Source organism: Marmota flaviventris, chromosome 3 (genome assembly GCF_047511675.1).
Source record: "Marmota flaviventris isolate mMarFla1 chromosome 3, mMarFla1.hap1, whole genome shotgun sequence".
NCBI lineage: Eukaryota > Metazoa > Chordata > Mammalia > Rodentia > Sciuridae > Marmota > Marmota flaviventris.
The window spans coordinates 100,983,731-101,006,454 of record NC_092500.1 but is presented as its reverse complement, the minus strand read 5'-3'; the positions used below and the strand labels follow the sequence as shown (position 1 = coordinate 101,006,454).

At 37.3% G+C, this 22,724-nt stretch overlaps 1 protein-coding gene across 11 annotated transcripts in view; it reads right to left on the bottom strand.

Annotated features, from left to right (window-relative positions):
• Slc20a2 (solute carrier family 20 member 2) overlaps positions 1–22,724 on the bottom strand; it is a 101,358-nt gene that overhangs the window by 21,138 nt on the left and 57,496 nt on the right. For all 11 annotated transcript variants that reach the window (XM_071610160.1, XM_071610163.1, XM_071610166.1 and 8 more), the window contains 4 exons: positions 19,257–19,397; positions 17,931–18,016; positions 13,360–13,456; positions 4,197–4,313 (listed from right to left, as the gene is read on the bottom strand). In XM_071610160.1, coding sequence (XP_071466261.1) covers positions 4,197–4,313; positions 13,360–13,456; positions 17,931–18,016; positions 19,257–19,397 — 441 coding nt within the window. The remainder of the gene's footprint in view (positions 1–4,196; positions 4,314–13,359; positions 13,457–17,930; positions 18,017–19,256; positions 19,398–22,724) is intronic.

Genomic DNA, 22,724 nt, shown 5'->3' with positions numbered 1-22,724 from the left:
CTTCTTGTCTTCTCACACGTACTTAGGGTAATGATGACCATTGCATTCCACCATCTTTCCTAATCCTATGCCCCCTCCCTTCCCTTTTCCCCTTTGCCCTAAGATTTAAATTCAGTCAGTAGCTCTGTGGTCCTGGTCCATGCCCTTAATCACTAATCTGTACTTAAAATACACACATAAAAATAATATTTCTTTTTTTTTTAAATACTGAGTACTTTTTGAAGTACTGAAATCTCAAAATATACAAATTTGATTAAATAAAAACCTTGTAGAAAGCTAGCATGGGAATAGTATCAATTTCCTATTGTGACATTACAGCCCAAACCTGGAAAGCAAAGATTTTAAGGTCTTGACATTAAGGTTTAGTTATCAGGAAAAGTATTTTAAAAATCAAAGCATTTATGTACATTTCATGACTCCAACAGATTAAACCAGGCAAATAGCATGAGTAAGAATGGCTCATCTCAGGATAATTGTCTGTGTGAATGCAGAAGGGAATGTTTATTCTCACGATAGGACAGGGCAGGAAGCAGCTCCATGGGAATAAGAAGCTGGGTTTTAATTAATTAATGATATGGTTTCACTAATTAGTTTGATGTTGCATGCATTAATGTGAATTTTAAAAAATATTAGTTTTTAAATTTACATGCACTAATCTGATTATGTGTCTGTATAAATCTGACTTTTAAAACAAACATAGAACTGTGTATGTAGTGGTGATTACCAGAACATGGAAAGTTCCACTGTCCCCAAAACTCTGTAGTCAGACCCTCTGCCCCATCGTAACGATGACAACCAGTGATCTGGTCTCTGACCTGACACTTTTGCTTTCTTCAGAAGGTCATCTAAATAAAATCATGACATGTCATTTTTTGAGACTGGCTCCTTTTTACTCAGCATAATGCCTTTCGATTCACCCATAAATTGACAGTTTGTTCCTTTCAAATGTTGAGAGTAGGATTCCAATGTGTGGGGGCACCAAGATTTATTAATTCATTCTGTGGATATTCTGGATTGTTTCCAGCTTTTGGTGATATAAATAAAGGTGCTGTGAACAGTTTTTTTGTGTGAACTTAAGTTTTCATTTCTCTGGGGAATTACTCAGGAGTGGTATTTATGGTAAATATATTTTTAACTTTGTAAAAACACTGCCCAATTGTCTTCCTGTGCCATTTTACATTCCCACCAGGAATATATGAGAGTTCCAGCTGTTCTTCTTCCTCATCAGTGTTTAGCATTGTCAGTTTTTTTTTTTTAAATGCCATTCAAATAGGAGTGTAGTGATATCTCATGGTTATTTCATTTCCCTGATGGTTAGTGATGCTGAACACCTTGTCAGGGGCTTATTTGCAATTCATCTCTCTTCTCTGGTGAAGTGCCTACTCAAATATTTAGCTGTTTTAACTCAGTTATTTGTTTTCTGAAATTTCTTTATATATTATGAATACAAGAAACTTCTCTTAATAGTACTTCTAAGAAAAGAATAGTTTCTCATCTTGGTAAAGTGTAATTTATCAATTTCTTCTTACATGGATCATGTTTTAGGGGTCATATGTTAACCCTTGCTTAACCCAATATCACAAAAGTTTTTCCTTCTGTTTTTCTCCAACCAAAGTCTTATTTTTTTATTTTCCATTTATATATACAGTGCTTTTTGAGTTAATTTTTTTTTTTTTTGAGAGAGAGAGAGAGAGAGAGAGAGAGAGAGAGAGAGAGAGAATGTTTTAATATTTATTTTTTAGTTTTCGGTGGACACATCTTTATTTTATTTTTATGTGGTGCTGAGGATTGAACCCAGCGCCCCGTGCATGACAGGCAAGCACGCTACCGCTTGAGCCACATCCCCAGCCCTTAATTTTTATAAGGTTTAAGATTTAGGGTAAAGTTCTTATTTTGGCATATGGATATTTGACAGTTCCAATACCATTTGTTGAAAAGATTATCCCTTCTCCCTGACTGATTTTCTAGGCATATTTTTCCTTTGAATCTTTGTGAAGAACTCATTTGCCAAATTTGTGTGGGTCTATTTCTGTATTGTATTCTGTTCCATTAATTTACATGTCTATCTCTTCATAAATCACACTGTCATGTAGCTTTACAGTAAGTCTTTTTTTTTTCTTCTTTTCGTTTCTTTCCAGTAATGGGGTATAGCTCACCACTGAGCTCCTATAGCCTACGGGACTACAGGACAATAAGTCCTATAGTCAGTTAGTAGGAATCCTCCAACTTTATTCTAATTTTTCAGAAATTATTTTGGCTATTCTAGTTTCTTTGAACTTATATATAAATATTAAAAGTAGCTTGTCTAGATCAACAAAACATCCTCCTGGGATTTTTATTTTAATTATTTCAGTCTGTAGATCAATCTGAGAAGAACCAACATCTTTGCTGTACTGACTCTTGCATATTATCTAATTTTTTTTGAAACATGGATTTTCGAATTCAGATATGCCCATATTGAAACATGACTGTAAGGCACATTCTAGGAATAAATTTAAATACTTCTCTCTCTTTTTGTGAGCCCCATAAAAGCATGTGGCTTCAAGGTTTGAAATTCAACTATGTTGCTGGTAATAATAGCAAAATACCCTGACTGATTTTCTAGGCATATTTTATCTCCTTCCTTCCTTCCTTTGCTTGTGGTGCTGGGGACCAAACCCAGCCATTGAGTCACATAACCAGCCTAACCACAGTTTAGGTAGTTCTTCTTTTAGTTTTTTGTTTTTTGACTGGGGATGAACCCTGTGGTGTTTTTACATTGAGCTGCATCTCTTGCTTTTTTTTATTTTTTATTTTGAGGCAGGATCTTGCTAAATTGCTTAGGGCCTCACTAAGTTGCTAAGGCTGGCCTCGAACTTGTAAGCTTCCTGCCTCAGTCTCCAGAGTCTCTGGGATAACTATGCCCAGATTAAAATTGTTTTTTTTTAGGTATAATTTACATATGATAAAATCCAGATTGACTATCTATCTAATTAACTATTTTGGGGACCAAGGATTGAACCCAGGGGCCTTTATCAACTGAGCCACATCCCCAGCCCTTTTTGAGACAGGTTTCACTACATTGTTTAGGGCCTCATTAAGTTGCTGAGACTGGCTTTGAACTTGCAATCCTCCTGCCTCAGTCTCTCCAGTCACTAGGATTACAGGTATGTGCCAATGCACCTAGCAAAATCCAGATATTTTAAATGGTGGATAATCTGTAATAAATCAGCATATTCTATGACCATTTCCCCAATTAAAACATGAATAAATATTCCCATGTTCCTGAAAAGTTCCTTTGTGTCCCTTTAAATCATTTCCAAACTCCCAGGCAACTGGTGATTTCTTCATTTTCACTATACTTGAATTTTAAGGAAATATCCATAAAATTTCTTAAGGTAAACTTACAGAGTTTATGAAACATGGAGTCATATGGCATATGCATTCTTTTGTATCTGGCTTCTTTTGTTCAATATAACATCTATGAAATTCCTTATATGGTGTTCAATTCTCCTTATTGCTAAGTAGTCTTCTATTATACAAATATATACACCACTTACCTGATGGTGAACACTGGATTGTTTCCATTTTGGGGCTATTATGACTAAAAGATTTGTATGTAGATGTAGTATGTCTTTTTATGAACTTACATCTTTATTTCTCTTGGATAACTACTTAGGAGTGAAACTTCTGTGTCATATGGTAAGTATATGGTTACCTTTATAAAACAACTGCTAAGCTAATTTTCAAAGTGGTTGAATTACTTTACATTTCGCCATAAGTGTATGAGAATTGCAGTTATTTCATTTCCTCACCAACACTTGGAATTTCCACCAACACTTGGAATTACTTGTTTGTTTCAAATTTTTACTGATTCTTGTGGGTTGGAAGTAATATCTCCCGTGTTATTAATTTGCATCTCCCTGAAGGGTATTGATTTTCATCAGGCTGATAGAACTTGGATGCATAGTTTATTTCCTGTTACTAATGGCAATGAGAGCCCCTGCTCACCTGAGTCACAAGTTACTAAGAAAAAGTTTAAGCCAGAAATTAGTCAGGAGCCAAGAGCCACGAGACTGGGCTTGTATCCCAATGTATGTTCTGGAGTTAACTGTACTTCCATTTCCTCCATTTGTGAGGATACTTGTTTGTTACATGGGAAATCACAGGAATTGGGAGAAATTTTTGTAATTCCAAAGAAATAAAAAAGTGCTTACCTGCTATTTTCCTCCGCATCCATGGACACACAAAGAGCCATACAAAAAGAGCGAAGAGTAGAGCAACACCAAAGGAAATGAGTGCTATTGCCCAGATGGGAAGAACCAGACCTAGCACTGGGAAATAAAAATGAAGAGCAATGTTGTCATTGGTCAAGTCTCAACTGTCATTGTGTTTTCCATTCCCTCAATCTTAAATGAATCAACTGGACTGTGTATTTAATAAAACTCTCAACCAAACCAAACCAAACATACTGTATTCTTGGGCATAGAAAGCCATATTTTTAAAGACACTATACTTTGTAAATATGTACTTTAACCTGTCAATAAATTGATTACTAAAATATCACCAATTTGGCACAATCAGCATATTAAGTTGGGAATAAAGCCATTAATTGCATGTTATGTCACTATCTAAATTTCTGGGTGGATAAATGTGACTAAGAAGGAGTCATCTGCCTTCCATCCTGACAGGCAGCCCATTTCTACCAGCGGGAAGAAGCTGAAATGTGGATGCTGCACGGCTCTGGGGTTGCTACCTTTTTGGTTCTTTATTAGTCGGCAGCCCTGCTTTAATGCACATGGCATTCTGACTACATATACGACCCTTTTTAACAAATCAGCTTAGAAATAAAAGTTGTTCAAAGGACATTGACTTTCAAGCGTAACTATGGAATTATAACAGAAAAACTTTCCATTGAAGTCTAGCAATGCACTTTGAGCAGTAATTATATTAATCAGTAAGAGGGAGGAAGTGAACGTGGTTTAGGAACGTCATCTTTCCACAGTGCTGTTTTGTGTTCAGAGCTCATCACTCTGATTTTGTCCATTTTCTCTCAGACACATTCATGAAGTATACAACTTAAGCATGCTCACCCATGAACACACACACACACATATATATAGACCTACTATAGTTTTACTTGTAATGGTAAGAATTTGCATTAGTTAATATATGCATCATCATGGAAATGTAAAATAATCACAGTACACAGTCATAAAAATAAGGCAGGCTGAGGTACACTGACAAGGAAAGAGGCCCAGGTGATAGAAGTCAGCTATATAATAAATGTGCAGTTGTGACTCAATTTATGTTTAAAACAGAAAAAAAAAAAAAACCCAATTCCTAACTCCTGACATATATGCTAACACACAGAAAAAGTTCTGGAAAGATGCAATGGTTTCTTCTATGGAGAAATGGGAAATTGGTGTGGGGCTTTAACTTCTTGATACATGTACTTTTATACTGGCAACTTCCAAAATCCACAATAAGAATGTCACTTTGTAGTTTTTAAAACATTTTAAATTAATGACCTATTTAAAACTTAGCTCTTAAATAAGTAAATTTTTTTTTAATGATGCAGGCTTTGTTACCTTGTTCACTATTTTATATAAATAAACCAGCTCCACGCTGCTCAATCATTATTAAATATTTTGATAACTGTAAGAGGTTACAGAATGGGTAGCCAATAATATCAGGGGGAAGTTATACTAATGTGTATAAATGTTTTAGAAAAACAACAGAGTTACCTAGTCTTTTTACAGCTAGAGTGCCACTGGTAGAAATGTTGGCACTTAGACTACTCCATTCTAAAACTCCAGGTGACATCAGACAGCTATGGACTCAGCACCATCCTCAGGCTGCACTGTTTTAAGTGGCAGCTGGTTCCACTCCAGCTCTGCCCGTGAACCTGAAGCCCAGGGCTGCTCATAAAACCACAGGAGCTGACTCCACTGGGCTCTATTTCTGGCCATGGCTTCCTGGCTTCTGTTTTATATCTGCAAGTCACTGTCTTCACACTGTAACAAAGGATCACTCCACAGCTATTTCTTGCCCAAGTGAGCGGTAACTGTTCATTTACCAAAGTCAAACTGATAAACTAACAGCAAACCTACATTCTTACAGCTTCAAAGCATTTGGATTTGGAAGAGGTTTTCTCTTCTGTGGTTTGGTTGATGATAAAACTGTCAAGTGTGTTACTTTTGGCTTCATTGCCTTAGCCTGGTCTAAGAGAGGGAAATCATACATATTGTGGGGGAAAGACTAACAATTTGAGTTACTTGATTTTTTTTGGTGAGTGAACACTTTTGCTATCAGGCCCTATTTTTTTTTTTTATTCTCTACTTATCTCCCCAAAGTAGAGAAGGCTGCTTCCTGTGCTTCTTCAAGCCCATCTCTACACTTCCCATTAGGGACATGTGAGGTCCTAAATGGTGACAGGGCCAAAAGGGGAAACTGAGGTCAATTTCAAGACTTTGATCCTTTGCTTAAACACTAAGACACTGTATCACTTGAGTTTGTACCTCTGTATCATTACATCTGCCTTGCTATCCATTTGACCTGGGCCAGAAACTTCTGAGGTTACCCTCCTGGTCATGAAAATCTAGAATGGAAAGCAGGGTATAGACATAGTCTATCTGAGTGTGGGAGAGGTGGGGAGACAAAGTAAACAAATCCAAGAAAACAGGGGAAAAATTGTTCACAGTAAGAAAGGAGAAAGGAACCAAATGGGGATGGAGATCTTACCAAATTGTTCCAAGAATTTAGCAATTTAAGAGAGGATTGAAAGAAACAAGCCATTACTCTTAAAGCCTGCATGTAAGAAATGTAAGCTGATAGCTATTTATGTTATACATCCGCACTCTACACTAAACATATAAAATTGAGTTTCATGGATTATTAAAAAAACAGGGGGCTGGGGCTGTGGCTCAGTGGTAATGCACTTTCCTGGCATGTGAGAGGCACTGGTTTCGATTCTCAGCACCACATAGAAATAAATAAAAAATAAAGATCTATCAACAACTAAAAAAATATAAAAAAATAAAAAAAACTGAAAAAAATAAAAAAAAACAATTCTGCATAAAAGTTCATTATAGAAAAACACCCAAATCAATGTACACCCAAGGCAAAACTTTTTCTCTTCTAACTACTTAAGGTTAAGTTATATACTACAAAATCTGCAACAAAACCACTCTGTATTGGATTGTCTTCCTGGTGAGGGTCTCATATTGTTTCCAAATAATTACACCTTCAGAGGGCAACGAGGCATGGCACGTTGATTCCCTCTGCGGATAGACAAAGTAGGGCACAGCTTGAATTGCTCGTGTTCGCTCAGCCAAAAGTGGCTGCCAGGAGCCAGAGCTGGGAGCTCTGAATCTCTGTTCTCCACTTTAGCCACTAAATGGCCTTTCATCTCCGGTGCCTCTCATTTTCTGAACAAAAAAGATATGACAAATAGTGATTTAGCTCTAACCTCAAGCATCTTTACAATTCCAATCCAAATCCACAAAATATCAGAAGATTCAAATCATTTAGGGAAGATGTAGAACATTTTATAAAAACTCTCTCTCCATTGTTATTCCTCTGCTATACCTCCTGTTTTTCCACATACAGAATCATTAAAGAATCTATAAAATAACAAAATCATATGAAACCAAAAGGCTGCAGTTCATATCAGTCCCCTTCTATCCCTCCTTACCATCTCTTCCCTACAGCCTTCCTTCTTATTAACTGCACAGATTTTGCCTTTGGTTTTAACTTTTATATAATACATGCTTAATACAAAATATCCTCAGTGTCTACCAAATTGTATGATGTACAATATGAAATTCCCCTATTACCCTCCCCTTTGCCTCCATTTCTTCCTACAGAAACTGGGACTATTTGGTACATGTCTTTTCAGGCATTTTCTAGATACATATAAACACATTCTACTGTGTTCGTGAGGATTTCTTTTTTCATTTTTTTAAAAAATTTAAAAGTAACAGGATTATTCAATATATACTATTCTATGCTTTCATTTCCTAGATGGTTCTATGTTGTGGCCATCTTTCCACAGTAACACACACAGGTATGCATAAACACAGGCTGACCTGCTTTGCACTATCACTCTTTCTTATCCTGCCTTTCCTGATAAACTGAAGTTACCAGTTTTGTTTTGTTTTTAATCAACATTTCAAAGCACTACTTTTACCTTTGTAAAAAGAATCCTAGAACAACTTTTTTAAAAACATTTTTTAGTTGTAGATGTACACAATATCTTTATTTTTATTTATTTATTTTTAATGTGGAGCTGAGGATTGAACCCAGGGCCTCACACATGCAAGGCAAGCACTCTACCACTGAGCTACAACCCTAGCCCCCTAGAACAACTTTTTAAAGACAATTAAGCACACTTTTGAAATAAAACATGCTATTTCCTAATTTGCTCTATCGTTGGGATTTTAAAATATGGTACCAGCTTTCTCAAACCAGGGGTCATTTGTAATAATTCTCGAAAGGAAGTGAATTTAAATCCTTAACTTTTGAATCCATCCCTTGGTGGTAACTGGAAACTTTTCTCACTCTAGTGCTTTCCTGAACCAGGACTAGGAATTACTACAGTTCCAATTCCTGCCTCTCCACAGTTTGCACTTTACAATCACAACTTGGAATACAGAGACCCATGGAGAACAAAGCTCCTTCTTACAAAGACAACTAGGGGCCTCAGGGGTTGTTGATGTTCTGATTTCCTTGGGACTAGACCAGAAGGAAGAGGAGGAGGGGAGAAAGAAGCAAAGGAGATGGCAGTGGAGAAGAGGAAGAAAAAGCAAAAAGGAGGAAGGGATAGAGGAGAAAAAGGAGAAAGAAGGGGATGGAGATGGAAGAGGAAATGGAAGGAGGGGCAGTGGCAGAGGCAGCCACACCTCAGGTATAGGCTTGCTCTGGGGAAGCCAGAAACCAGGCTTGGTTATGTTTGAGAATTCATTTGCTGACTAAAAAGGAGGGTAAGGGAAGATTGCTGTTAGAACTTTAAAGAACCCTCATTATCTAAGAACTGTAATAAGGTAGCACTGTTCGTGGTCCAAGAGGTAATTAGTGCTGTGGTTCTCCAACTGTAAATGCATCAGCATCACTGGAGGGCTCCCTGCTGAAACATGTGTTGTTGGGCTGAAGTACTTGCAGTTCTGTATCAGGGCTGGGCCAGAGTAGTTCTGACATGTCACCAAGTGCTGCTGATGTGGCTGGTCTAGGAACCTCACTTTGACTTAGAAGTCATATGTAACTACCAGGGCTTAATGAGGTGATCTGCTTTGTCTACTCAAAGAGGCATGCAATGAATTTCAGCATGAACTGTCTAAACATTGAACAAAAACCAGGTGCCACACAACTAAAGACTTTTTTCAATTAAAAACGTCATGCTTGAATCCAATCCAAGAAAGCACTTCATTTCCTAAAGTTATTTTTGGTTCTTCCTAATCATTTTTTTAAAGAACAAAAATGCAAAGGCAATTTTTTAAAAGTATACACTCAGTCTCTGAAGTGTAAGAATGACTTTTATTTGAGATAAGTCATGTCAGATGCAAAGTAAAACAAATCAAACTAAGCCGAAGATATAAACAACTTAATAATTTAGAGTGGAGGAACAGAGGAAATCAAAACAAAACACTATAACTCAACATCCAACAAATCCCCATTTGATTCATCTCCATGAATACAAACGCTATTTTTCAAAATCTCTTAATGGTAAAACTGGGTAAGATTAATGCTGTCACTCATTTTTCTTAAGAGAATTTAATTCTTTTATCTCTGATGCTTCTGTGTATTATGTGAAACTAAGAAAGAAAGAGAACCAAGAGGAATAAATTCTAGAAGGGCAGATGTATGTTGAGAGGAATGGATCAACTCAGTCACTGTTAAAATGACTCTCTGCTCAAGCTTATTACCAAGTATGTCGTCATGGCTACTTATGATACAGCTGGACAAGTTGAGATCCCGCAAATGAGGAAGGAGTATGTAATTAAAGTCTAGTTTGAAGGGTAAATAATAACCTTCAGTGCTTAAATAAAAATAAGATTTGGCCCACCTATTGGATATTCTAGGAACATTCCCCAGGGACCAAAATATTAGCAAAGTTCTTTTATGACTTAATGGACGAACAAAACGATTGGTCCTTCAGGGTCATAAACTTCTCCTTTCTCCTCCAGGTAACATCCCCTCTACCCAGCAACCCTGGAAAACTTCAGGTAAAAGGTTCCACAAATATATCCAGGAAAAATAGAAAATAGGATGACTCAGGATTTGCTGTTAACAATTGAGAAAATGAGGCTAATAATGACTGATGGTAATAAAAGAGTCTCTAACATGATTAAAAGTGAGTTATGCATTAGGTGCCATGCTACATGCCCTGCCCACATTATCTCAGGAACCACAGTGTCTCTTTAATGGAGCTACTACTACTGTCCCTACTTTACAATAAGGAATGGGACTTAGGGAGTTGAGATGTTACGTTCCTTATAGAACAGCTGCCTATCCCATACATGTACCAGGAACTTTACGACTGGGAATATTGTCTGTATTTCAATTGAATGATAATCTTCAACATCATTTTTAGATTTTTAAAATATTTCTAATTAAGGAGGTGGCAACCTTCTTCACAATACTGGGTATATAAAGTATATAAAAAATTTATACCCAGGTCCTTAAATATATTGGAAGGCATGTTTTCAAGAGAGTTAAGAGGAAGAATTTGCTAAGGTTGATGCAATTTTTATTGTCATTATCAGTAATGCTATACATACTTATAAGTACTTTCCTTCAGCTATCTCATGTATCTACATAATGTCACAACAAAGACCATAGGGTTCAAGACTAGTCTTGTTCAAATTCTGGTCCTGCATCTTACTAGTTATATGATCTAGCGAATGCAGCATTGCTGTGCCTCTCTCCCAGCACAGGTGGGGTTGGCAACATCAACAATCCTCTAGAGGAGCTGAGAGGACTGGAAGGATTAATTCATGTAAAACTCAACTCAATGCATTTATGTTATCTATTTCTCACAATAACCCTGTTAAGTATGTGTATTGTCTTTTGTGTCTCATCCATCATATAGTTTAATTTTCCATAGATTAGTTTACTCTCTCAGTAAGATGTTTCTTTTAGCAAATGTACAAATAAAAATGTAAAATAGTAGGGGAAAATAAAAAAAATTAAAGACAGTATATATAAAGTATATATTAAGCCAAAATTTAGAAGGAATCACACATTTGTATTCTGACATTTGAAAAAAACAACAGGAAGCAACAATAGAGAGTGAAAAAACATACAGAAACAAAATGAAAAAAATGTGAGTGTGTAACCGATGTGATTCTGCAATTTGTATTTGGGGTAAAAATGGGAGTTCATAACCCAATTGAGTCAAATGTATGAAAGATGATATATCATGAGCTTTGTAATGTTTTGACCAACCAATAAAAAAAAAAAACTGAAAAAAAGAAAAAAAAAAAGAAACAAAATGAAATTATCTTATTTATACCAATTCTCATTTCCAGGACTTGGTGTTACAAAAGGCATCCTCAACTTTTATTAGCTCAGTCTCTCTCCTTTCTCTCTCTTTTTTGTGTGTCTGTTGGGAACCCCCACACACATGGGCTCTCTGTGCCCCATGCACAGAGAGCTGCTTTGCTTTTTGTTCAGCTATTCGAGCTCTAAGAGCCTTCATGAAATTAAGAACAAGGACTCATGGGCAAGATTACAAAGATGTCTCTTTGCCACATGTTACTTCCAGTATGGCATTCCTGAGCCTTCCAGGCACCTAGAAAGCACACACTTGGTAGAAGGGTTTAACTCCAGCATATGGAACTGCCTTTTCTTTGCCTCTGATTTTCTTTTTAATTTAATCATGGGACACTTTGGAAAGTCTGTGGCAAATAGTGTTCATAGTCCATGAATGATAACACCTGAAGAGATAGCAGGCTACTGTGATTGAGGTGAGGATTTCACCTGTGTCCTTACTCTCATCTTCAGCTTTGTGCTTTTGGTGTAACTTAAAGTAGCTATGATGCCTCCCTCTCCCTTGCTGAAGTCACCCAGAGTCTGAAGTCTCAATAATGTTAAGTATCAAATCTTTAAGATCAATGTTTTTGAATGCGACAGAGATGGCAAAGTAAAAGGTTATAAAATGTTAAGAATCATTTTAAAACAATTTTTGAGTACTGAAGTAAACAAAATATAATTTCATAAAATAAAATCAGGGAAAATTACATCAAGAAAACCTAATTTGAGAAACTTGTGAGGCATTCCCCTCATTTTGGAAGATGGCACTTTTCAGTTATAGCACAATGTGCCATTTAACAGAAATTTTATCTTCTGAGTAGAGGAGACTTTTCTGTCAGATGTAGCCAAAAACTAAATCATATCCATGACATTAAGAAGATGAAATATGATGTAAATTCACATATATATTGACTTCATATATCCCCACAAAATTGTGTGTATTCAGAATCTGGTTGTTTGAGACACATCTCATAAAAAGAAACAGAGGGTGAATTCTCTTTACCAAATATGTACAGAGATTTTTTTCTTTCTTATCCCAGTTGGGGTCTTGGGGGTCTCGCTGCATTGCCCAGGGTGGCCTAGAATGCATGGGCTCAAATGATCCTCTTGCCCCAGTCTTCCAAGTAACTAGGACTACTAGTACATCACTGCACCCAGCATATACAGAAACATTTAATAGGACATTACCCATTCATCAACATTGAAATGTGTGCACATTAGAATATTCTACATGAGTTTCTTTCTTTTACTATTCAGAATGTAAAAGAAAAGAATTTTTAACTGTTCCCTTCCCCCCAAACTCCAAACCAAAAAGAGTAATTCTGAAGAGAAAATCATCACTGGTTTCAGTATTGGCTTGTATTGGTTAGACTAATTAAGCTGACAATTTCCAGGTTGTTCCACATCTGCATCTATGGACTGCTTCTGCCACTGCACTGTAGATGGCTGGGTGGCTGCTACTCACCACGCGCCTGTGTAGCACTAGGATTTCCACCTCCCTTCCCTGACCCTTCACTGCTCAGTAGTTACGTGCTATCAGATCAGGTTCTGAGACTCAGAGAAGTTCAGTAAGCTGCTCTGAACTTTCATTTACCCACAGTTGGATAAATGGCAGAATGGGGATTTATTTATTTACTTTTTAAAAATTTAAACTGGAAAGCCTGTTGCATTTGTAGTTCATGCATCCCTTAGGTATTTAGAACAGTAAATGCATTTACTGCTCTTTTCACTACTCCAAAATGACCATCAATAATGTCAGCCAGCAATAATGAAACACCAAATAAATCAACATTGCTAGAAATAGAATGCACCTTGACGGCTGGATCTAAGTTTCCAGAGAATTCTTACCTGGTGCTCCTGTGTACATGATGGAAAAGACATTTATTGCTATAGTAGCAGCATAGAACAGTGGAAGTGCCCGGAGGCCATTGGGAACAGGGTCCTCCTGTGGAATAATGAGATAAAGTGGGAGGTCAGGACTCCAGAGCTTCTGGAGGCAACACCAGAAAAATGACACAAGACAATGTTACAAGAAAGTACCCTAAACCCCACTGTGGCCAAAAAGGCTGGTGTGTTACTACATGTGTTCCACTGCACATCCACAGGAATGGCATCAGCTGGGGCCATCTCTTCTACACAAATGCACTTTCAAAGAGCCCACTATTGTGGCCAGCAGACACATTAAAGCACTACAGTCACATGAGCTGATGTCAGATTTAGAAACAGAAAAGAACTGTTGAGGGAGGTCAGTGCCTGGGGAACCAAAGCCCAGAGCTCAGCAACTACTTCTCTGAAACCTATGGAGCTTTGCCCCTAAAAGTCTACATTTGATAAATATTTTGAGACTCTAACACCTCTTTAAGTCAAATGACTTATGGATTATTGTATTACTATTAGATTTTACATGACTTTATAACACCAGTACTTTTCCAAAATCTTTTCATAAGGTATAATATTTAACCTTCAACTATCAAAAGTAAAAAGAATTATGGCTCTTTGTCTAATAAAACATTTATTTAAAACTTTAGCTTTCTGTTATGACATTCCCTCAATTTAATACATCAACAAGAATGGTATCACACATGTTTGAGGTTAAATCATATCTCAGAAACTACTATAAATTTAGTTTTAAGCAGATCTACAGAGGATTTTGAAGCAATAATATGGCCAAGAACTCCACAACACAGCATTGGCACACAGGTATTGCTTAATTATTTCAAAAAGAAACTGATTTCTAATAACCACATGAGATGTTCTTGCATATTTATATAAGTATTCCATCTACCAAGATAAAAAGAAAGTTAAGTCTAAAAATTGAAATGTGCTATCAAGATATGAATAAATAGAGGCTCTCTTAGAGATGCCAACGACAAAATGCAAACACGTATGGAAATCAAGCATGTTTGAGAAACAGTACAACTCATTAAGGACCTATTCTGGGATGGCTCAAGTAGCCTTCAGCACTTGTCAAGAGGCTTGTGTTGACTGGCAGTGAGACTTCAGGCATGTAAGAGCAGGGGCAGGCAGAAAGTGATGCAATTGCAGGAGAGCGCTACAGCCAGTTTAGGCAGGGATGGGCACAAGAGACGTGAATGCTAAGACAAATGGGTTGGAACAAGGGGTGAGAGAGAGACAGCCAGCATTCCAACCTGTGAGGTGACACATGAAAAGAATGCAGATTGGACTAAACACAAACACAAAACACTGGGGTGCTCAGATGCTGACTGTATCTGGTTTCCAAAGCATTATTTTCTTAGGAATAATAGCTGTCTATAGAAAGACTACAGATCAACAACCTGGAAAGGTGGAAAGTCCCAAGTCTGAGGTATTTTTTTTTTTTTTTTTTTTTTTAAGACAGAGAGAGAGAGAGAAATTTTTTAATATTTATTTTTTAGTTTTCGGCGGAGACAACATCTTTGTTTGTATGTGGTGCTGAGGATCGAACCTGGGCCGCACGCATGCCAGGTGAGCACACTACCGCTTGAGCCATATCCCCAGCCCAAGTCTGAGTTTTTTAACTGAATCACTTCATGTTTTCCCAAATAACCTACTCTCTATTTTTTTTCAGTGCTGGGGATGGAACAGAGGGCCCCACTCATGCTAGGCAAGTACTCTACCACTGAGCTATAGCCCCAGCTCCAAAAACCTACTCTTAAAATTCAAATGACAAATGTCTCATTAGACCTGTCTCATTTCTTCCCTTTCTCTTTCTCTCTCCCTCCCTCTCTCCCTTTCATCTATCTACTCATCATCTCTCCCTACCCCTGCCAACCAAGCATCTATCTCATCCATATTTGGTGTTGTGGGAAGAAGACTAAGAAGTAACCAACCAGAAGCTGGTGTAGGAGAGGCTTCCTAGGAAGTGTCACCTGAAGGTTGAGTAGGAGTTTGCCAGGCAAGGATGGATTCCAGGCAGAGGAAATAAAAAGGGTGAAGGCTGGCAGGCAAGACAGACTAGCACCTTCCAAGATGTAAACAAATATTAGAGTAGCTGCTCCAAGCCCAGGAAAAGGAATGGTGAGAAATGATGATGGCAAGTTTGTACTTATTTAAGAGAATGAGCTCTTTAATACACCACTAGAAAATGCTAAAAGAAAAGAGCTGTATTTTCAAACAATATATAGCTGAAAAAAGGCATGTCCTTGATATGCTGGGATGGCTCAAGCATAAGAGTATGCTGTGGGTGTCCTCCCTGGTCCCCATAGAATATGTTCCAAGATCCTCAGTAGAGGCCTGAAACTGAGGGCGGTACCCAATCCCCATGTACTGTTTTTCCTGTACATACATACCTGTAATAGAGTTCAACTTATAAATAAGGCAAGTAAGATTAACAATAATAACTACTAATAAAATAGAACAATCACAAAAATTCAATGAAAACTTATACGAATGTGCTCTCTCAAAATATTTATTATACTCATCCTGTGATGATGTGAGATAATATAATGCTTACATAATGAGATGGAGTGAGGTGAATGATGTAGGCATGGTGACATAGCATTAAGTTTGTACCTAAGAGTTACTTGAATACAAGCATTATGATACTGCCACAATAGAACTGATCATTGAAATGGCTAAATGACTAGTGGGCAGGTAATATACACAGAATGGATATACTAGAAAAAGGATGATTCACATCCTAGCTAAAATGGGAGCAGGGTGGTGGGAAATTTTATCACAATACTCAAATTGGCATGCAATGTAAAGCTTCTGAATTATTTATTTTGGGAATTTTCCAATTAATATTTTCAGACAATGGTTGGTCATGGGTAGCTAAAACAATAGAAAGCAAAACTATAAAAAAAGGAAGACTACAGTGCAACACAAAAAGGTGCTTTATTGCTTACAAAAACATTGTAACGATTCAACCAAGATGTCCAAGAAGAGATGAGCAGTTTTTTAAAAATGTGTCTCTTCCACAAAATAGAAGATATCTAGCCATAAAAAGGATGAAATCCTGTCATTTGTGGTTATTATGGATGGAACTGAAGGATGTTATGTTAAGTGAAATAAGCCAGGCACAGAAAAAAAAAAAAACAAAACATTGTAAGTTCTTACTCATTTGTGGAAGCTGTGAGAGTTAATAACCAAACTAGAAAGTAGAATGGAGGCCACCAGAGGGCAGGAAGGAGGTAGGAAGGAGGAATAGAGATGGTGGATAATGAGTACCAAAATATAGTTCAATGGGGGAAGTAACTTGCTATAGTTTGGATACTGAATAGCTCCTAAAGGCCCATGTGTTTGGTCCCCAGCACATGGCACTAATGGGAGGTGATGGAACTTTCAGGAGGTGGAGCCTAGAGGAAGAATTTAGGTCAGTGGGGGTATGCATCTAAAGGGAATATTAGGACCCTGGTCCTTATTCTTCCTCTCTTTTTGCTTCCCCAATCACAATAGAGTGAATAGGTTTCATTCATTGTGCTCCCTGCCATGATGCACTGGGTCTTCATGGGCCCAAAGCAACAGGATCAAGTGACGATGGACTCAAACCTCTGAAACTATGAGCCAAAATAAACCTTTCCTCCCTATAAGTTGTTTATCTCAGGTACTTTGTCACAGTGACAGCTGACTAACATATAATTCTAATGTTATATAGCACAAAAGGTTAATATAGTCTATATCAATTCATTTTATACATTTCAAAATAACTAGAGGAGAATAGTTTGAAGGTCCCCAATACATAGAAATAATAAAATGTGAGGACATGGAAATGCTAATTTTTCTGATTTGATCATTATATATTGGATCTATCTATCAAACTGTACCCCACAAATAAGTATAAACATTATATGTGTATTTTAAAAATGAAATATAAAAAAGAAACATATTGCAATAACCCTTTGATAGTCAAATTAAAAAATGACAACTGAGTTTCTCTCCAGAATACTAATCTAAATTCTAATCTTATTTTATTTTTCAGAAAAAATGCACACCATGTAGGCATATTTTCTTTTTTTGCATCTTTCCCTCAAATTAAGTTAGTATCTCAATCTTGATATCTCCATTTTTAAAAAATAGGAAAATATCTTTAGGAAATCTCCAGATGTTTTTAATGACAATCAATTTCAAAATCTTAATATCTCATTCTGTTCTGCTTAACATTCAGGAAATAATTACCTTTCTTTTTTAAGGTCTGAGCACAATTCCTGGGAGTATTAACTAATGAACTAAATCAAAATTCCCCAAAACAATACTGGAGGTGCTACTTTCTGGGGGATTCATTGGATACTCGACCTTGGCTCATTCTGGCCACTTAAGATAATGTCAGACTAACTCTGGAGTGCTGTACCTTAACAATGAAAATATACAATTCTCCCTCATACCCCCTTCTCACTATCAATTTCTATTGATAGTGAGCCAAAATTAGTGAGCCAAAATTAGTCCTAAAATTTAATAAAAACAAAACCAGCCTCACTTACCTTTTTTAAGATGAACATTCTGATCAGTACAAACAGCACGCCAGACATGAAACCAGACAACAGTGGAGATATAAACCAAGAGGCAACTAAATGATTAAAAAAGAGTCTAATGAATGTTAAAATTCATACATGATTGTGGTCATATTTTTATAATATGACATTGTATATAACAATATAGGTTATATACAGTAATAAATATCACCAGAATAGTTTACTCAACTCAGAACCCAGCAAGCCTTCCTGACTCGGTATATTGCTTCATTCAGACACAAAGTGGCACATAACAGATTACACTATCAGCTCAGTGGAGTAGCTGTCCCCCAAGCACTAGTCTCAGAAGACAGATTCCTTTGATTCCCACTGAGCCCTTTCACCTGCAGGTCCTATACTTGTTCCAACAGTAAGGTTTTTTTTTTTTTTTTTTTTTAAAGGTTGCCACCTTCCATTAGATTCCTAGCTCTGGTGGCACACTGAAACTATCTGGGGAGTTTTTAAAAACCACTTATGCTCTTAACTCTACTTCCAAAAATTTGATTGATCTGAAAGGTTTGGAATGAGGTCTGGGTGGTATTTTAAAATCACTTTTCTAGGTAGTTCTAAAGTGTAGCTAATTGATGACCACTCAGATATAAGGTAATTTTCCTGGTGGCTTGTGTTTCTGATGGGCAGCTCAGAGACCTGATTAACCTGGTGATTCTGGTAGAAGAATGAGCAACACAGAGGATGGCGATGGGGCAAAAGAGCCTTTTTCACTATGGGTGGGTTGATGTGCATGAGGTTGAGTGGATTTACCTTGTGTAAAAAGCATAGCCAGGAAATAAACTGTTACTACTCTTGGAATGAGGGTTGGCCTGTTTTGGTCCCTGCTCAGCACACCTATAACCTCCAAGGAACACTACAATGCTTCCTCCCTAGGGGGCAGACTGGACAATGTCTTGACTGCAGGGAGGTTAATAACACTGGCTTCATTTGCCTTCCCATAACCATGAGCTCCTGGATTCAATGCCATTTTCTTTACTTCCGGCCTAGTCTTTCTCTGACCTTTAGATAGACTTCAATCAAATAAATTTCTGCCTGGGAAGAACAAATAAATATTGATTTTCAAAGCTGAATGACAATGTAAAATTTTAAAAGAATGGAGTTTAAAACTGTCTAACAGTTCACAATCTCCTTTAACAGAAATTCTAAGGGGGAAAGCATTACTCATACCATACAGGTCTTCTAAATCTTAACATTTGAAGGGAAAAATATAAAGTAACTTGTAATAAAACTTACTCTAGAAAAGGTAAACTTTCCTTCTTATAGGTAAAAGAAAATGGCAATTACCAATCTTGACAAGTTCCATCCACTGCACACCTTTTGTACCAATTGCAACAAGTGAGAATCCTATGGTTGAACCAACAATGCAATGAGTTCCTGAGATTGGAAGTCTCAGGAAGGATGCAATCAGCTGCCAAACAGCTGAACCTGTGAATTGAAAGATAAAAATGAAATAAAATCAGACACATAGTACAGTCTTAGCCACCAAGGTAAGAAGTCCAAATTATTATTCTCTATAACAACATTTCCCTGAGTTTAATTTTCTTTTCTTTTTTTAAAAAATATTTTTTAGTTGTCAATGGATCTTTTATTTTATTTATTTATATGTGGTGCTGAGGATTGAACCCAGGGTCTCACACATGCCAGACAAGTGCTCTACCACTGAGCTACAACTCCAGCCCCCCCCCGAGCTTAATTTTCTATGGATTACTTTTTTATAAAGTGCTGACGACCAGACAAAAATTGCTCAATTACCTTGAAGGAAGGACTATCCCTTCTTCAACATGGAAGAGATTATGACGACTATGTATTTAAAGACAAGTCTCCTGATGCCAGTTATCACTTGCCTTTGTCATGTGAGGGTGAATATGCCAATGATGAACTTGTTTTGGCGTGAAGTTTGGTCAAAATCAGCAAGAGATTAAAGACTCTACCACACATAGAAAGATAAGAAAGGCAACACACTGGGGAAAAGTTTTGTTACAGTTATGCCTTGTAGTCACATTATGAGGAGTGCTAAATATTGTCTATGCCACATTAGTCTGTAAAAGAGTGGAAATTACCACATTAAACATTTTTTTTCTCTCTCTCATATGAAAAATAACTGTGATATTTAACCCAGAGTTGGGCGTCTGCTTTCAGATCCTGCTTGGTGTGTTTGGGAGCCCTTACTGTAGCTTTGTGTCCTTTCCTTCCATTCCACCACTTTCCTAGGCTTAAATGTTTTTCTAGGCTACAGTTCACTTGAGATATTTTCATAAGCAGATCAGATTTTGCAGTGAGTATTAAAAGCATCAGCTGGGAGAGATCGCTTTCAGAAGCAGTTGTTGAAAAGCCTGTACAGAACTGTACAGGAATCAAGAGTCTGGCAGATAAGCTGGGTACATTATTAATCCCAAATGTTAATTCTGGAAGCCTAGTTGCTTGGCAGCAGCAGCACCTTTAAGCGGACCCCTGGCATTTTCTTCAAAGACATTCAAGTTACAGAAGGGTCATTTATGGCTGCACAGGTCCCAGTTTGTGAGGCAACATGGACAGCTGCTCCAGTGAGGGCCAGGCGTGCTGACCTTTGAGCCGAGGCTGGCTGTGACCCTGTGTCTACCCCTGAATCATGTGTTGGGAGAAGAAGGGGCCAGCTTTGTGCTGCCAAGCTGGTAGCAGGCTCCATGGCAGCACCTAGGCTTCCCTGAGGACAATTCCTTAAGCTTCATATCTGAGCCCTGGATTCTGCAGGGACTAAGTTGTTCTAAAAATAAAGCTAGAGTTCGGAGCATGTTTCATAGCCAGAACCATTACTTAAATCTAGGGATGTAAGAGAATGGTATAAACTCACCCCACTGCATTCAGACAAGATTTTCCTTCCTGAAAACTGCTTTCCTTTCTCTGGCTGACTTTGTAATATATGTCCTGGAGGAGAGTTTGTAAGGAAAGGTAAGGGGGTGGGAACTGCCTGCAAGGGGATGAAGGAAAAAAAGAGAGAGAGAGTGGGGAAGAATAAAGGAACAGCTGTAAGGAGGGGCAAACAGAGACAGGACTGGCTCGGGGACCTGGTAGTGAGCAGGGGCCTCCTAAACCTTAGGAATAGCTGAAGGTAAATGGGATTACATTCACATCCAGGGGGAAAGAGAGATTTTTAATGTAAGATAATAATATCCTACAAAGAAGAATGGGATTAACTATGGGATAAAGTGTAAGAAAGCCTAGGGAAAAGGGGGAGTCAGGCATCTTTGAGGCAGTAGGCTCCTGCAAAGATGAAAGAAATAGCAAAGGTTGAGGGTCACAGTGGAGATAGGCATGGGTAAAAGCGGTGCACAGAGTAGAAACAGGAGGTGAAGGATAAGCAGGGACTGGGCAGGGCTTGGCAGCCCTGGATGCTGAGTGGCTATAAGGGGTCTGTATGCTTCTTATGGCGGTTGAAGGAAATAGTTTGTGCCAACATGGGTATTGCTATGAGAAGAATTCTCAGTAGGTATTGGCAACAGTTGGTGGTTTCATACAAAGTGGATAGATAATTGCTTTAGATCTGAGTGTCAGAAGATAACTTATTCAGAAAGTTGAGGGGCACCAACAATTTCTTCTACCAACCAACCCAACTCTAACACAACTCTATCAGAAAAAACAGAGGCCCATGGATGGGGGGAGAATTTACTAAGGAAAAAAAGAGAACATCATAGAACAGAATAAAAGGTCAGGGAGAGAGAGGGAGAAGAAAAAACTGAAGGAAGAATTTAAAAAGAGGAAGACTAGAAGAATCTGGACTTCTGAACAAAATTAGCTTTGGTTTTGGCCAATAATAATTACACTACCATCTTAAATTTATACAGCTCCTCTGCAAGGAGGTCCACTTTTAAATTCTACGTAATTCATATAAACTCCCCCAACCCCAAATACAGGCTTTGAGATTCAACTAACCACACATGAAAAAAAAAAAAAAAATGAAAAGAAAGACAGAGAAACCAAAGCAAACAATCATATTATTGAAGCAAAACCTCAAATTGCTTTGGTAAACCCAAATTCTAGTTGAGGTAAGTATCCTTCATTCTTTCAGAAAAGAGCCAAGGCCAGGGGTGGGAAAAATGAAAAATTGGACAAGTTATATTGACTATACAAAAAATTAGTAGTGACATAAAGCTCAGTTCGCAAAACTTTCTAACTTAAGTCCTCAGTGTAGCCTCAGTAACTAATAATCTCTTTAATAAACAACCATTGCTCAAAAATTTCCTCACAAGAAGAAAAAATTCAGTTACCACTGAATTTTGTCAGTGTTTCTATTTCTCCCATATTTTCAATGCATCTTGTCCACATTATCTTGTTGAGAAAAATCTCAAATTCAGCTTGATGTGATTAAATCTTAGATATTTATCATAACTACCAAGGATGAATTTTATAAATAATGGTTATTTTTCTAAGGGAATTTCAAATATATCTGACTGCTGAGAAATACTTGTTCAGTGAAGGTAAATAAAATTCAATAATTAAAATAGTGGTTGGAATTAAAGCAATCTAGAAACTTACATCTTTACAATACAAAATGTTGAGAAATAAGAACCTCTTAGCTTACTGTGTTTTTAATATTGAACATCTTAGTATATCAGTCTGTTTCTGTCAGATGCCTTCAATGACTTCTAAAAGTAACTTGTTATAAAGAAAGACAGTGGGTGACCTTCAATATGGCAAGTAATCTCCACATTCTAGGTGCATAAGGAATGCTAGTGACACCATAAATAACTAGGGACCTGTGGAATGTGGCTGTGT